This window comes from Procambarus clarkii, chromosome 78 (assembly GCF_040958095.1).
Source record: "Procambarus clarkii isolate CNS0578487 chromosome 78, FALCON_Pclarkii_2.0, whole genome shotgun sequence".
NCBI lineage: Eukaryota > Metazoa > Arthropoda > Malacostraca > Decapoda > Cambaridae > Procambarus > Procambarus clarkii.
Genome location: NC_091227.1, coordinates 26097522 through 26114757, shown reverse-complemented (window position 1 = coordinate 26114757; position 17236 = coordinate 26097522). Strand labels below are relative to the sequence as shown.

At 45.7% G+C, this 17236-nt stretch overlaps 1 protein-coding gene across 9 annotated transcripts in view; it reads left to right on the top strand.

The window, feature by feature from the left end:
- Positions 1-17236, top strand: part of LOC123770252 (leukocyte elastase inhibitor) — a 61869-nt gene that overhangs the window by 30192 nt on the left and 14441 nt on the right. For all 9 annotated transcript variants that reach the window (XM_069314261.1, XM_069314262.1, XM_069314260.1 and 6 more), the window contains exon 4: positions 6333-6576. In XM_069314261.1, coding sequence (XP_069170362.1) covers positions 6333-6576 — 244 coding nt within the window. The remainder of the gene's footprint in view (positions 1-6332; positions 6577-17236) is intronic.

Below are 17236 nucleotides of genomic sequence, written 5' to 3'. Positions count from 1 at the left end.
TATATATATATATGTATATATATATATATATATACAGTATATATATATATATATATATATATATATATATATATATATATATATATATATATATATATATATATATATATATATATATAATTTTTTATTGCAATGCTACAGTTTACAGAGAACACACACACACAAATATATAACAATTAAACAATCAGCGTTCGAAGACCTATTCCAGGTCCTCGGAGGTTGGGTGCGTACCCAGGGTACAGCACGCATTTCCCCTCTGAACTGCGACACTGAGGCGCTGGAACAGGAAACTGGCTGCTCGTGGGTCTCTAGTTTTCCCAATGAGTTCCTCACCAATCTCCTTTAAAAACTTGAGTGCACATTTACCCCTGGCGCCCAGAGTCTCAGAGCTTATCGGCACGAACCTGTAACAACGTTCTAGGTCTCTGTACTTGTGGATTTTCTGGATCTCCCTGAAGGTGGCTGCCCCATCTTCCTCCACTGAGCTGTAACGTAAATAGGTATCAGCCAGTGTAGATGCACAGGTGTAATCCCATACGACCTGTTTACTTTACTCCATGGTTGCAGGGTAACTCCATCTGGGCGTTTTTGGCTGTTGTCAGGCCTGCACAACTGGGGTTCCCATTGTGCTGGACACCCAGCTGTAGCCAAACTTATCTTGATGATTTCATTGACTGCTTCATGTCTGGCAATCTTTCCCTGTGTCTTACGACAGATGAGACCATGGCTGCCGTATTGGTCTGCCCGTGCATGGCCGCAAATACACCGGTGTTCGGTGGATATAGGTTCGGCAAGGCGCAGAGCAACAGCAATACTTAGGGCCCGATGGTCCAAGCGGGTGCCCAAGGTGGAATTAGGGTCTGCCAACAGGAAGTCCCCGGCATGGGGCGCTTGCACAGCTAGGAGACGCGCTCTGTCCTTCTGAGAAGCTGCGTCCAGCAATGCTTTGGAGATGTTCTCCACTATGGGGCTATCCCATTTGTTTACTGTCGATTGGAAAAGTTGGTCGGGTGTGTGAATTGGCACGAGTGTCCCACTGACGAGCTCCTTCCACAAATTTGGGATCACGAATCCCAATGGAGTTCCTTAGGTATTCTGGTAGTATTTCATTCACTAATTCACTTGTAGCACTGGTCGAGGATAAGAATGCCGGCAATGCTAACTGTGTCGCCTTGCGAATACTAATACCCCCGAGTCTAACTGGGAGCGTTGCTTGGTACCTCTGGTCATCTTGCAGGGAGAGGTTTAACACTTTCATAGTTATTGTCTTTAGGAGTGAGTCGCATTCCGTTAATTTTGGGCTGTCAAAGAAAGGAGCACACCTGAGGAAATAGGTAAGTCTGGGCAAGGCCAGGCACCTTGTAAGAAGGTACAAAGCATCGTGAGCATCCAAAGCCCCTATTCGCGCCTCCATCCTCCTCAGGTCTTTAAGCTTTTCTTCAAGGACTACCTCAATGACGTTCGAGCCCAGAGATGCCCCTAGCAGCACACTGTCGTTGGGAGCGATCACTTGGACTCCTGGCAATAAGATTCGTACTGCATCTTTGATTGGTTGGCTGGATGAGATGATTTCACACTTTGATAGATTTAGTGTAAGGCCCAACTCCTCTCCCTTGGATTTCACTAGTTGAAGATCTCCTAGCAGGGATTCCTGTGTCCCTGCCAGGGTGCCATCGTCCAGGAACCAGATGTTGAATTCGCTGGACAACCTGCTTGTGACCTCCTTAGCTGCCATGCAGAAAAGAAATGGGGCAAGTGGGTCTCCCTGCTGGACACCTTCTGCAGAAACAACTTCATGTTCCCCGAACAACAGTGTAAATTCCCTACTGTACCCTGCTGAAACGAAGGGAAGTAGACAAGGAAAGCTGGATCGAACAGCTTCCAGTACCACATCCCATTTTACACACACACATATATATATATATATATATATATATATATATATATATATATATATATATATATATATATATATATATATATATATATATATATATATATGTGTCGTACCTAGTAGCCAGAACTCACTTTTTGGCCTACTATTCAAGGCCCGATTTGCTTAATAAGCCAAGTTTTCCTGAATTAATATATTTTTTCTATTTTTTTTCTTATGAAATGATAAAGCTACCCATTTCATTATGTATGACGTCAATTTTTTTTTATTGGAGTTAAAATTAACGTTAATATATGACCGAACCTAACCAACCCTACCTAACCTAACCTAACCTATCTTTATAGGTTAGGTTAGGTTAGGTAGCAGAAAAAGTTAGGTTAGGTAGGTTAGGTAGTCGAAAAACAATTAATTCATGAAAACTTGGCTTATTAGGCAAATCGGGCCTTGCATAGTAGGCTGACAAGTGCGTTCTGGCTACTAGGTACGACATATACATATATATATATATATACATATATATATACATATATATATATATATATATATATATATATATATATATATATATATATATATATATATATATGTCGTACCTAGTAGCCAGAACGCACTTCTCAGCCTACTATGCAAGGCCCGATTTGCCTAATAAGCCAAGTTTTCATGAATTAATTGTTTTCAGACTACCTAACCTACCTAACCTAACCTAACCTAACTTTTTCGGCTACCTAACCTAACCTAACCTAAAGAGATAGGTTAGGTTAGGTTAGGTAGGGTTGGTTAGGTTCGGTCATATATCTACGTTAATTTTAACTCCAATAAAAAAAAAATGACCTCATACATATTGATATGGGTACCTTTATCAATTCATAAGAAAAAAATTAGAGAAAATATATTATTTCAGGAAAACTTGGCTTATTAGGCAAATTGGGCCTTGAATAGTAGGCCCAAAAGAGCAAGTCTCACCAATGTCACAGTAAGGCACCAGTGTGCAGAATAGTACTATCAAGAGTACTCACGATACTTATATATATTATTATTGGTGTGTACAGGCACCCGGATTAAGTGACGAATTTACTGTGTTGAGAATGTCTTTCATGAGACTTTGATGTGAACATATAGTGAGAAATTATATATAATATTATGCCAGTATTTGGAAGTTAGGCTATGTGCCCAGTAACTATTTATTTACCATTTATTGATGTCTGATTTATCTATATTATATATGTCTATGTTCGTGCATTGAATAACCATTTGCGAATGCAGTGATTTATTGTGTTATCGCCCATGAAAGGAAGTACTGAAAACTCCAAAGTTAAATACTTATTAAGTTACCATTGAAATGAAGGGCAGTGTGTAAAACCATTATAGTGAATTATTGTCGCATTTATTATAGAAACGATTGTTTGAGCCCGAGAACAGTGTAGCGAAGTAATATGTGCTATTGTTGCAAATATCGAGTGTGCGAACTTCTAGTGATCTTTGAGAACGTAAAGAAACAGCGCGCGTGCCGCTAGAGAAACAAGCAATAAAAACTTTCGCGCGGAGGAGGGCGCTCAGCTGATTGTGACATTGACGAGAGGGGGGAGTGTTACCACCGTAGTGAGTGCATAATATTCGTGGGAACGAACGACGCCCGCCAGGATCAGCTGATTTATTTATTGATATGACCTTGTGACATCTTTGAATGAATTTTAAGTAAAGTACAAAATACTTTTGTGTTTATATCATCCCCTCCATTTATTTTGTGGATATAGTATACTGGAAAGCAAAGAGTGATAAGAGTAAGTACCTGCCTAATATCCTGATCTATTGAGTGTGACCTTGCCAAGGATACCACAATTCAACCAGTCCACTGACGTGTTACTGGACACCGAAAACACCAGTTGGCGACCTTGTGGTTAATAGTAAAGCCCTATTGTTGGTGCGGGCACATAACAGTTAAGTGTACGAGTTGTGTTCCCACTCCTTCTCAATCAGAGGCCGGTTGGGATTGACTGGGATACACTCCTGGCGTGCAGTGGCGCCGAGAGGATTAGAGTGAAGACCCGCAGGGCTACGGTGAGTGACATTGAGTGTAACTGCTGCTCACCCAGAGTAAGAGAGTAAACCCCGACATTGGCGACCTTGCCAGGATAAATACAGTTACGGTTGCTCACCGGAGAGTAGTAGCGTAATACCCCCAACAATGTATATATATATATATATATATATATATATATATATATATATATATATATATATATATATATATATATTTTTTTTTTTTTTTTTTTTTTTTGATATGGGAAGGGAGTACCACCTCTAGCTGGAAGAAGGGGGACCCATAGCCTCGGAGGAAACCACGCATAACGCATTAGAGGGAATGTTTAGATCCCCTCCAATACAGTTTCTGTGTGCTTTTCTCCTACCACCCCCTTCCTTGAATATTTTTTGTGCTTTATTATGCATTTGATGGTTACAAGATATACATGGGTTGATACAAAAATAATAATGCAAAAAGGTGCTTAAAGGTTATGGATCTCTTGAAGAACACAACAATGGGAAACATTGATGAATGTCACAGACGGGTTCGATCATTGTTGCAAGTCAAACACTTCTTCGAATTCCTCTCAAGTTGGACTAGTGCCCAAGACGCAACAGGCATTTCCCCTCTAAATCGCAACACTGAGGCGCTGGAACAAGAAACTTTTTGCTCTCTGGTCTTTTGTAGCGCTGATCAATTTGTCCCCCAATTCCTTCAGGAACTTCAATGCACATTTTCCCCACGAACCGAGGGTCTCCGAGCCGATCGGAACAAAGCTGTAGCAGTGTGCTAGACCTCTGTATTTAATAATTTTCTGCGATTCCCTGAAAGAAGCAGCACCACCGCTTTCACGTGTGCTGTAGTGGAGGTAGGTACTGGCAGCGCACGTGTAGTCCCATACCACTTGCTTACCATCCTTCCAAGGTAGCAAGGTGACCCCATCAGGGCGCTTCTGAGGGTCGTTAGGTCTGGATAAGTGTGGTTCTCTTTGTGCCGGGCAGCGGGCTGTGGCGAGGCTCCTCTTGATGATGTCGTTGACTTCTTCATGTCTTGCAATTTTACCCTGTGATTTACGACATACCAGACCATGACGACCATATTGGTCTGCCATCGCAGTTCCGCAGATGCACCTATGTTCGGTGAGGATGGGGGCGGCAAGGCGAACGGCAACTCCAATGCGGAGAGCGTCATGACTGAGGCGAGTTCCCAGGGCTGCATTGGGCACAGCAAATAAAAAATCCCCGGCGTGGGGTGCTGTTACCGCTAGGAGGCGGGCTTTGTTTTCAGCATCAGCATTGTCAATCATTGCTGTGACAGTCTTTTCCATTATGGGGCTATCCCAGTGGGCCTGCTTGTGGTCTTTTGGGACTTGTGGTCGGGGTTGAGGGTGTGCAATGGTGTCCCATTGTCTGGCTGCTTCGATGAACGTTTGATCATGAGTTCCCGCTGTCTCTCTCATACGCTCTGGTAGGATCTGCCCTACCAATTCGTTGGCTGCTGTACATGAGGATAAGAATGCTGGAAGTGCTACCTCAGTTGCCTTTCGTATGCCTATCCCTCCAAATCTCACTGGTAGTGTTGCTTGGTCCCACTGACTTTTTCTTTAGCAAGCATAATTTCAAATTCATCTTCACACATTTAAAGTTTTACCTAAGTTCTACACACTACTTCATTCATCTTAGGTCATTTTTTTCATACCCTATCTAAATAACAAATGCTCTGAAGATATATATTTTTTTTTATTTCAATACTGAAACATTACATCATTCTTCATTTTTGCATCATCATTATCATTATCATTATCATCATCATGCAACATAGACAAGAGCTGTGCTACATCATGTGCAACATATATTGCACGGGATCCCGCGTCCGGTTCTAGTCCTCAATCCTCCAACTCATGACCTGTGACCTCTTACTGACCTCCTTGCTGTCAACATTTAAAGTGACAGCGCTCGATCCGATGACATTTAATAACTTCATAATGACAAAATCTATCGATCTTTCTGCCATAATTTAAAATTTATAACTTAGACATTACAGCTAGGACTACAAGTGTTGTTCTGTAACAACTACTGTCTTCAGAGACAGTAAAGCTAGGACGATCAGTGTTGTTCTGTAACATCAACTACTGTCCAAAGAAATAGTACAGCCAGGACTACCAGTGTTGTTCTGTAACAACAACTACTGTCCACAGAGGTAGTGCAACTAGGACTACCATTCTTGTTCCGTAGCATCATCTACTGTCCAACACTTTTAATTCAAAATGGAAGAACCTGCATTTTGGTAATTTCTTTAATATTATGTGTTCAGAAAGTTATTTTTCTACTTGTCAATTAGTCCAAATTATCCCTCATTGGTGTGAGATAAACTTTACCTTCCTGTGTATAGTCAACTGCGAGCTTATGTTGACAGGCGGCTGCATCAGCTGAAACAATCAACCAGTTCGTTAGCAAGACAACGCGGGGCAAGATCCCAGTCCTGGTGACCGCCGCCGACGTCAGAGATGTGCCGATGGTGCTGGTGAACGCAGCCTACTTCAAGGGCCTTTGGCTGACCGCCTTCAAGAAACAAGATACATCAAAAAGGAAGTTTTTCACCACCCCGGACCAGCACACTCTCGTTGACATGATGACGCAAACTGCTGACTTCAGAATCGGTGAGTTAACTGCTGAGTCCTCAACTAATAAGTTAAAAGATTAAAAAATATGTAATAATTTGTTTTGGTTTATTAGTCGATGTCCAGTGCTTTAGTGAACATTATAATGTTTGTGTGTGTGTGTGTGTGTGTGTGTGTGTGTGTGTGTGTGTGTGTGTGTGTACTCACCTCTTTGAGCCTGCAGATTCTAGCGTTGGCTCTTGGATCACGCCTTTCTAGCCTTCGGTTGTTTAAAGCAATGACTCTTGTCCTACTTCTCTAGCATACCTAGTTTTAAAGCTATGAATAGTGTTTGCTTCCACAATGTGCTCCTTTAGTTCATTCCATTTCCCCACTACTCTCACGGTAAAAGAAAACTTTCTGACATCTCTGACTCATCTGAGTTTCCAGCTTCCATCCTTGTCCCCTTGTTCTGTTGGTATTCCGTGTGAACAGTTCGTCTGTTTCCACTCTGTCAACCCCCTAAGTATTTTGTATACTGTTATCATATATCCCCACTCCCTCCTTTTTTCTAATGTCGTCAGGCTCAGTTCGGTTTAGCAAAGATAAATCCTAAAGTTTTTTTTCAGTTATATGAAACAAAGATTAGGGAAACGATACATTTACAACTGAGACAGGTCATATAACTGATAATGACGAAGAGATGAGTAGTATTTTTAATAAATATTTTATCTCTGTATATACTAAGGAGGAACTTAACATTATGCCTTCAGCCAAACAAGTCTATGTGGATGGGGAAGAGAATAGGTTGACTAGTTTAGCAATTTGAGTTGCCAATGAGGATGTTATTAAACAAATAGTGAAACTCAAGCCAAACAAATTCCCAGTGCCAGACGAAGTGTTTGCCAGGGTGCTTAAAGAATGCAAAGAGGAGCTTTGAGGCCTTTGTGTACCATATTTAACAAATCATTAGTCAGGCAGAGTGACAGTGTCGTGAAAGTAAGTAATTATCAAAAGAAGGCACCAAACCGAGAAGGCTATGTAGCACCATCAAATGTGCGGAATAATCAGAGGGCGCTAAATATCACCAAGATTGCCAATACGAGAACAAAAACGTATAAGGCGAACGATATCAAAAGTATCCGAGTCACCAAGAATTCTATTGAGGGACAGGCGACCGCGAGGGGCGGTCGGAAAGCAAGACACACGCTCGTCCTGGAAGTCAGGACATTCAAGAAGGATATGCACGACCGTAAGAGGAACAATGCAATTAGGACAAAAAGGAGCAGGGCGGTGCTCCATCAAGTGACCATGGGTTAAGCGAGTATGGCCAATACACAACCTCGCCAGAGCTGTTTCCCATCGCCGGTTACGGTGGTAGGAGGACGAGCACGAGGAGACACAACATTTAAGAGTACGTAGTTTGTTACCAGTAACAGATGACCAAGAAGCCTGCCAACGGGTAAGGATGGAGGAATGGATAACCGGGTAATATTCGGAATATGGAATACCTTTACGAGAGATGGGACAAGAGCGGACAGCTTCCTTGGTGGCAGCATCCGCACGCTCATTTAAAGACACGCCAATATGGCTGGGAACCCAACAAAACTCAACCGACTTAAATTTACTGTGAACAAAAAACAGCCAGAGCTGGATCTCGACAACTACTGGATGAACCGGAACCAAAAGCTTCACGGAATCTTTGTACTCAAGGGGATGACCATAGTGTGACAAAGAGGGACGAAGAACGACCCGTTTCCGAGTAAAAGACATGGCACAAGTCTTAGAAGTAGAGAAATTGAAACCATGATCGGTGGCCCAAGACGACACGGCATCAATCGCAAGTTGAAGCCGACGCTGAAGGAGAGGCGAATCATCACCCTGACAGCAAAGGATAAGATCATCGACATTAGAGAGTGGAGAAGACACCTGAAGGAAGAGAGGAAAGAAGACCATTGAGGGCAACCAGAAAAAGAGTAGTGCTCAGAACACTACCCTGGGGCACACCTTCGTATTGCTGATAAGAGGCAGAGAGAGCGGTACCAAGGCGCACCCGAAAGGAACGACGAGAGAGGAAGCTGCAGAGAAAGAGAGGGAGATGACCACGAAGGCCAAAAGAATGAAGCTGGGATAGAATATGATATCGCCAAGTGGTGTCGTAAGCCTTTTCCAGGTCAAAAAGGACGGCAACAACGGAGGTCCTCGCAGCAAAAGCAGTACGAATATAGACCTCCAAGTTCACCAGGACATCTGTCGTGCTGCGGCACTTGCGGAAACCAAATTGAGAAGGGGAGAGGAGGTGGTGTTCCAGGAACCACATCAGACGAACGTTAACCATACGTTCAAAGAGTTTGCAGACACAACTTGTGAAGGCAATAGGGCGAAAGTCCTTAGGGGAAGTTCCCAGAGACCCTGGTTTGCGAACAGGGAGGACAACGGCATCGAGCCAGTCCTCAGGGACTGACGACGACTCCCAGATTATACAGACTCAGTAAATACTGAGACGTGCACGGAGGGAGATGGCGAAGCATTTCATAATGAATACCATCGGAGCCCGCCGCCGTAGAACCGCAGAGGGCCAGGGCAGAACGAAGTTCAGAGAGAGAGAAGGGATCGTTATAGGAAAGTCGAAGACGAGTGCAGAAATCTAAAGGACGAGACTCAAGGACAGGTTTACGAAGAAGGAAAGATTGGGGAAGATTAAGACCAGAGCTAACAGAAGAAAAGTGGGAACCTGGTTCGGTAGCAACCTGCAACGGGTCCGCCACAAGAGTACCACGGAGGTGAAGGACCGGTGAAACATCGGGAACGAACTTACCCGCTATCTTGCGGATACGCTTCCAGATCTGTAGCAGGGGAATTTCGGACGTAATTGTGGAGACATAAGATGCCCAACAATCACGTTTAGCCGTTCGGATGGCCCTACCGGCCACCGCACTCGCTTTCCGAAAGAAAAGAATCGGCCGTCTGCCGACGGCGGTGCCTCTTCCAGGCTGCACGCTTACAGCGGACAGCACGAGCACAGTCTGCATTCCACCAGGGAACGCACTTCCGCGGACCCTGAGAGGAAGAGCGAGGAATAGAGAGGAAGGCAGCGTCGAAGACAGTGTCATGAAAAAGGAAGAGAGCGCGAGGGAGAGGCAGAAGGGAGAGGTCAGAGAGAGCAGCACTGAGGGTAAAGAGGTTCCAGTTCACTTTAGCAAACTGCCACCTAGGGAAGGAGAGGAAGGACGAAAAGAGAAAAAGGAAACAAGGATGGGGAAATGGTAACTGCCATGGAGGTCATCAAGAACCTGCCACGTGAAATCTAAGTAAAGAGAAGAAGAGCAAAGAGAAAGATCAAGACAGGAAAGGGTGCGAGTCCGAGAGTCCAAATGAGTGGGCTCACCAGAATTCAGAAGAGACAGGGAAGAAGAGAGGATAAACGGTTCAAGAAGACGACCTCGGGTATTCGTTAGAACATCACCCCAAAGAGAATGACGACAATTGAAATCATCCAGCAGGAGCACAGGCTCCGACAAGGAGTCTAGGAGGTGTTTCAGATCAGGAAAAGAAAGTGGGACACTCGGGGGGAGATAAATGGAACAAACTGTGTACCATTTCCCCATAAAGATACGAGCAGCAGAACAATGGAGAGGCAAAGGAAAAAGTAAAGGAACAAAGGGAACATCAGCACGAATCATGAGAGCAGAAGAATTAGGAGCCCCAGCAACAGCTGGAGGGGGGGGGGGAGAGAAAGGAATAGCCACGAAAACGACCAGGACGAGCACCAAGCATCGGCTCCTGGAGACAGACACAAAGGGGTGAAAACTGCGAAATCAGAAGTTGGAGTTCGAGGAAATTGGCGTAATAACCTTGAACGTTCCATTGAAGAATAGACATCGACGAGAAGAGAAAGGACAACGACAGAGAACAAGGAAGAAACAAAGGCGAAAGAGCAACACAGCACGTTAAAGAAGATCAGGGTCAGCAAAGTTAGGGTTAGGGGGCATGGGTAAACTGAGCAAAGACGGAGGGAAGGAAGTGGGAGAACAGACCAGAGGTGGAAGGGCGGTTTCCGGAGGACGAGGAGGAAGAGGAGGAGACAACCGAGAGGAGCAGTCAAAGACAGCAGCAGGAAGAGGGGAAGTAGAAACAGGTGGGCGCACCTCAGCAAGGGCAGCAACCGAGAAGGAAGCGGGGGCCAAAGAAACCTCCATAGCAGGACCAGGGGGCGCAACCACCGAAATGGGAGTGGGAAGGAGCGATAGAGGCAGAAGTAGGGGCCGAGGAAGAAAGCGAAACCTTCTTACCCGCCGGGGAGGAGGAAGGAGAGGAGCCAGGCTTACGCTTCTGACGTAAAGAGACAGGTGTCCCAGCAACAACGTACCGGGCAACGGATTCTAGCATCCCAACAGCGCTGAACGAGAGCACACACGACTGCCGTTTGGAGAGCAATGGACATTAGCCCGCACCGACAGGCGGTGGGGAGAGTCAAGAGACAGAGGGGAAGGATGGGAAGGAGGAACGGAGGGAGACGAGGAAGAAGACACAGGAGACAAGACAGACCGGGTAGAAAGGAGGGGAACCCAGACAGAGGACCAGGAGGTGGATCCTTTCGGACAGAACTCAAAGGAACAGAGGAGGGGGGCAGTGGGCGTATCAGGGTCCAAGGCCCGGAAACGGTTGTGAGTCTGAGGAAGGTGGGAAGGATGAGGAGAGGAAGAGTGCAACACGCGAGCATAAGAGATATTAGCATAAGGCAGGCGCCGGCGAACGTGGCGCCTTGCCTCAGGAAAAGATAAACGCTCCCAGTGCTTCAAGTTGAGGACGGCTGCCTCAAGCTTATAATGGACACATGCACGAGAGAAGGTAGGGTGGGCCTCACCGCAGTTGAGGCAACGAGCCCAGGGAGAAGTGCACTCCGACTTAGAGTGACCTTCGCCACCACACAAAAGACGGAGAGAGACAGTCACAGAGCAGCGGAGGGCACCATGCCCAAACCTCCAGCACTTGTTACAGAGCCTAGGAGAAGGAATGTACTCCTGGACAGAGCACCTGGCACCAGCAAGAATGAAAGAGGGTGGAAGGGTCCGACCATCAAAGGTAATCTTCACAACCCAAAGGGGTTGACGGCGACTACCACGAGGGGGACGAGTAAACGTGTCCACCTGGAGAATAGAATGGCCCTGGGCAGCAAGGATATGTCCAATATCGTCGTGGCAGTCGCGCAGGTCCCGAACACCGGTCGCAACATGGGGTGGGAGGAGAATAGTGCCAACACTGGCATTCAACTGAGCGTTCTTTGAGACCCAAACAGGGGTCTCGCCAAGGCAGGATAAGGAAGCCAAGCGAGAAGCAGCATCCTGAGAAGGAGCAGCATCGACACGTGTACTGAGACGAGTGGGGTTCAAGGTAACAGAGGCATCCACGGAATCAACGAGATGTCGATGGAGGGAGAAATCGTCAGGAGGCGAAGAATCAAGAGGGAGGAGATCAAAATATTTGGTCCACAAAGTGGGACCAAACAAAGCTTGATAGGTATCAGAACAGGAAGGAATCGAGCGAGGGCGGCCGTGATGAGGACGGCGTTGAGAACCCCCAGAGAGAGAGGGATTAAAAGGCGCAGTAGTTACAACTAGAGATGGAGCCGTGGCAGGGGTCGAGGTAGTCACCACTGGGGGCTTGGGGCTCGACCCAACCACAGAGGAGGGAGGGGAGCCGAGGGGAGGAGTCAGAGAGGCCAAAGGAGGAGTAAGGTCGGGGCCCAATGCAGTGGAGGCTACAGAGCCCGGTCTTCCAACACAAACTGACTCGGTTGCTTGGTCGCCCACCCCACGAGTCTGAGAAGGTAAAGGAGAAACAACAGAAACAGTAGATATCATTGTTACGAAAAAGAAACATTCATTCACGAATGTGCCCCCACACCCACCATGGAGCCACAATTAGAGGCAGGACACCCCACAAGAAGCTATCGCCGATCATGCTGGGGCCTCCTAGGGGTGCGTCGTGAGTATACGCCCCACAAACGCCATCTTAAGAACCGACAGTCCGTCGAGATCGGGTTCAGTGACGAAAGGGGGATTGACACTAAAAGGTTCCCCTCGCTCTCGACGTTGGGTACTACAGTTCTACGGGTCCAAGAGTATGCTTCCCCATGCACCCGGGCGTCGAAATAGAAGAAGTCCAAAGGAAGAACCAAAACAAGCAAAAGGTCGCCAGGAAACGGCAAGCAGATAGGAGAAGACTCTTATAGATAGGATAGGACTCTTGGAATATCAAATAGGTATTTGTTTCTGGTGTGATGCCCATGAGTTGTGTTACAACCTTCTAGGAAGCTTCTAAGGTCAGGATTGACATTGCAGTTCAGAGTTTTAAATATATAGATTACGCATGAGAGGATGTGCAGTGACTTAATATCTAACATATTCAAAGATTTGAGTAGGGGTACCGAGTGCTGTCTAGGGCCAGAATTAGATAGTATTCTAATAGCAGCTTTGTGTTGAATTATTAGAGGACGTAAATGATTTTGTGTAGTAGAAACCCAAGAACAAATACCACAATTGAGATAAGGATAGATGAGAGAGTAATAGAGCGTCATCAGGGTAGGGACATAATATCTGATCTTAGAAAGAATGCCAACAGTTTTAGAAACTTTTTTTTATATATTTAGAATGTGTTCACACTAGTCAACCTATTCTCTTCCCCATCCACATAATGGTAAGGGTTGTGATGTTGCTTACCTTGACTTTAGCAAAGCTTTTGATACAGTGCCACATGAATGACTGATTAAAAAGATAGGGGATCATGGTATTGGGGGTGCTATAATAAGTTGGAGTAGTGCATGGCTATACCAAAGGAAACAAAGAGTTAGACAAACAAACTGGGACAAACTTGTCTGCTCCCTCCTTATACTTCTGCCTGATGTAGTCTATCATGTCTTGGGCAGCCATTCCTCTGAACTCTGTTTCCCACGTTAAATCAGTTAGGGATTTTCTAATCTCCGCAGAGTTTCCCTCTCGGAATTCCGGCCTCTTGTTTTCTGGTCTCCTCCTTGAGCACATTAACCGTTCTTCGACCAGATACTCAAACGTCAGTACACTGTGATCGCTTATTCCTACAGGGGTCTCTAAGCCGATTTCCCTTATGTCGGAGTCGTTCAGAGTGAAGACTAGTTCGAATCTCGCTAGTTCATCGTCGTCCAATAATTTAGTTCTTCTTATTTCTTTCCCTCCATGAGGTTTCCTTGCTCTCCCAGTCTATCTTTCCGTGATTGAAGTTTCCCCATGAAGAGCAGAGGGGATCGATTTCTACAGGCAGCAGATGTTTCCCTCTCAATTATAGTGTTAACTGCCATATTGTTTCTGTCATGTTTTGTGTGTGTGTGTGTGTATGTGTATTCACCTACTTGTATTCACCTACCTTGCGGGGGGTTAAGCTCTGCTCTTTTTCTACCCGCCTCTCAACTGTCAATCAATCAACTGTTCCCCCCCCCTTCCCCGCACACAAACACCCAGGAAGCAGCCCGTATCAGCTATCTAACTCCCAGGTACCTATTTGCTGCTATGTAACAGGAGCATCAGGGTGAAAGAAACTCTGCCCAGTTGTTTCTGCCATCACCGGGAATAGAGCTCGAACCCTAGAATTATGGATCCAGAGAGCTGTCTACTCAGCTATCACGGCCCAACCTACAGGACAGCTATGTGTGTGTCTTTGTGTGTGTGTGTGTGTACTCACCTAGTTGTGCTTGCGGGGGTTGAGCTCTGGCTCTTTGGTCCCGCCTCTCAACCGTCAACCAACAGGTGTACAGGTTCCTGAGCCTATTGGGCTCTATCATATCTACACTTGAAACTGTGTATGGAGTCAGCCTCCACCACATCACTTCCTAATGCATTCCATTTGTCAACCACTCTGACACTAAAAAAGTTCTTTCTAATATCTCTGTGGCTCATTTGGGCACTCAGTTTCCACCTGTGTCCCCTAGTGCGTGTGCCCCTTGTGTTAAATAGCCTATCTTTATCAACCCTGTCGATTCCCTTGAGAATCTTGAATGTGGTGATCATGTTCCCCCTAACTCTTCTGTCTTCCAACGATTTGAGGTTCAATTCCCGTAGTCTCTCCTTGTAGCTCATACCTCTCAGCTCGGGTACTAGTCTGGTGGCAAACCTTTGAACCTTTTCCATTTTAGTCTTATGCTTGACTAGATATGGACTCCATGCTGGAGCCGCATACTCCAGGATTGATCTGACATATGTGGTATATCATGTTCTGAAAGATTCCTTACACAAGTTTCTAAAGGCCGTTCTTATGTTAGCCAACCTGGCATATGCTGCTGATGTTATCCTCTTGATATGAGCTTCAGGGGACAGGTCTGGCGTGATATCAACCCCCAGGTCTTTCTCTCTCTCTGACTCTTGAAGTATTTCATCTCCCAAGTGATACCTTGTATCTGGTCTTCTGCTTCCCACTCCTATCTTCATTACATTACATTTGCTTGGGTTAAACTTTAACAGCCATTTATTCGACCATTCCTGCAGCTTGTCCAGGTCTTCTTGAAGCCTCAAGCTGTCTTCCTCTGTCTTAATTCTTCTCATAATTTTGGCGTCGTCAGCAAACATTGAGAGGAATGAGTCTATACCCTCTGGGAGATCATTTACGTATATCAGAAACAGGTCCAAGCACAAAGCCCTGTGGGACTCCACTGGTGACTTCCCGCCATTCTGAGGTCTCACCCCTCACTATAACTCTCTGCTTCCTTGCTCTGCACATACACACACACACACTCTGTGTGTGTGTGTGTGTGTGTGCGTGTGTATGCGTGTGTGTGTGTACTCATCTAGTTGTCACCTTGTTGTACTCACCAAATTTTGTTGAAGGAATTGAGCTTTGCCTCTTTGGTCACGCGTCTCAACCGTCAATCTTCTGATGTACAGATTCCTGAGCTTCTCGAGCTTCATCATATCTACATTTGAAATTGTGAATGGAGTTAGAATCCACCACATCACTTCCTAGTGCATTCAATTTACTAACTACTCTGACGCTGAAAAAGTTCCTTTTAACGTCTCTGTAAGTCATTTGGGTGAGGACACAAGGGGACACAGCCACCACAGGCCTCTCCTTATGGGTGTACCACCCGTGTTAAATAATCCATCCTTGCCTTCCCTAATAATACATCCTTTTCATCCTGTGTGTGTTGGTGGATGGATGAATGGATACACCGCACACCAGTCACCTGATGAGACACATGAGGGAGTTTATACGCCATACATACCAGTCACCTGATGAGACACATGAGGGACTTGATACACCACACACACCAGTCACCGGATGAGACACATGCGGGAGTTGATACAACACACACACCTGTCACCTGATGAAGCACATGAGATAGTTAATAAACCACACAAACCAGTCACCTGATGATACACATGACGGTGTTGATAAACCACATACACCAGTCACTTGATGAGACACATGCGGGAGTTTATACACCATACACACCAGTCACCTCATGAGACACATGCGGGAGTATATACACCATACACACCAGTCACTTGATGAGACACATGCGGGAGTTTATACACCATACACACCAGTCACCTGATGAGACACATGAAGGAGTAGATACGCCACACACACCAGTCACCTGATGGGACACATGAAGGAATTGATACACCACACACAAACCAGTCATCTGATGAGAAGCATGAGGGAGTTGATACACGAAACACATCAGTTACCTGATGAGACACATAAGGGAGTTGATTCACCACACACCGTTCACCTGATGAGAAACATGTGGGAATTGATATACCACACAAACCAGTCAAATGATGAAGCACATGAGGGAGTTGATACAGCACACACACACACACACACACACACACACACCAGTCACCTGATGAGACACATGAGGGAGTTGGTACACCACACACACCAGTCACCTGGTGAGACACATGAGGGTGTAGATACACAACACACCAGTCACCTGATGAGACACATGCGGGAGTTGATACACCATACACACCAGTCACCTGATGAGACATGAGAGAGTTGATACACAACACACACCAGTCACCTGATGAGACACACGAGGGAGTTGATACACACCACACACTCCTTTCACCTCATGAGACACATGAGCGAGTATACACCCCACACCAGTCACCTAATGAGACACATGAGGGAGTGGATACACAACACACCAGTCTCCTGATGAGACACACGAGAGAGTTGATACACCACACGCACCAGTCACCTCATGAGACACATGAGGGAGTGTATACACCATACACTCCAGTCACCTGATGAGATACATGAGAGAGTTGATACATCACATACACAAGTCACCTAGTGAGACACATGAGGGAGTTGATACACCACACACACCAGTCACCTGATGAGACACACGAGTTGATACACCACACATACCAGTCACCTGATGAGACACATGCGGGAGTTGATACACCACACACACCAGTCACCTGATGAGAAACATGCGGGAGTTGATACACCACACACATCAGTCACCTGATGAGACACATGAGGGAGTTGATACACCACACACACCAGTCACCTGATGAGACACACGAGTTGATACACCACACATACCAGTCACCTGATGAGACACATGCGGGAGTTGATACACCACACACACCAGTCACCTGATGAGACACATGCGGGAGTTGATACACCACACACATCAGTCACCTGATGAGACACATGAGGGAGTTGATACATC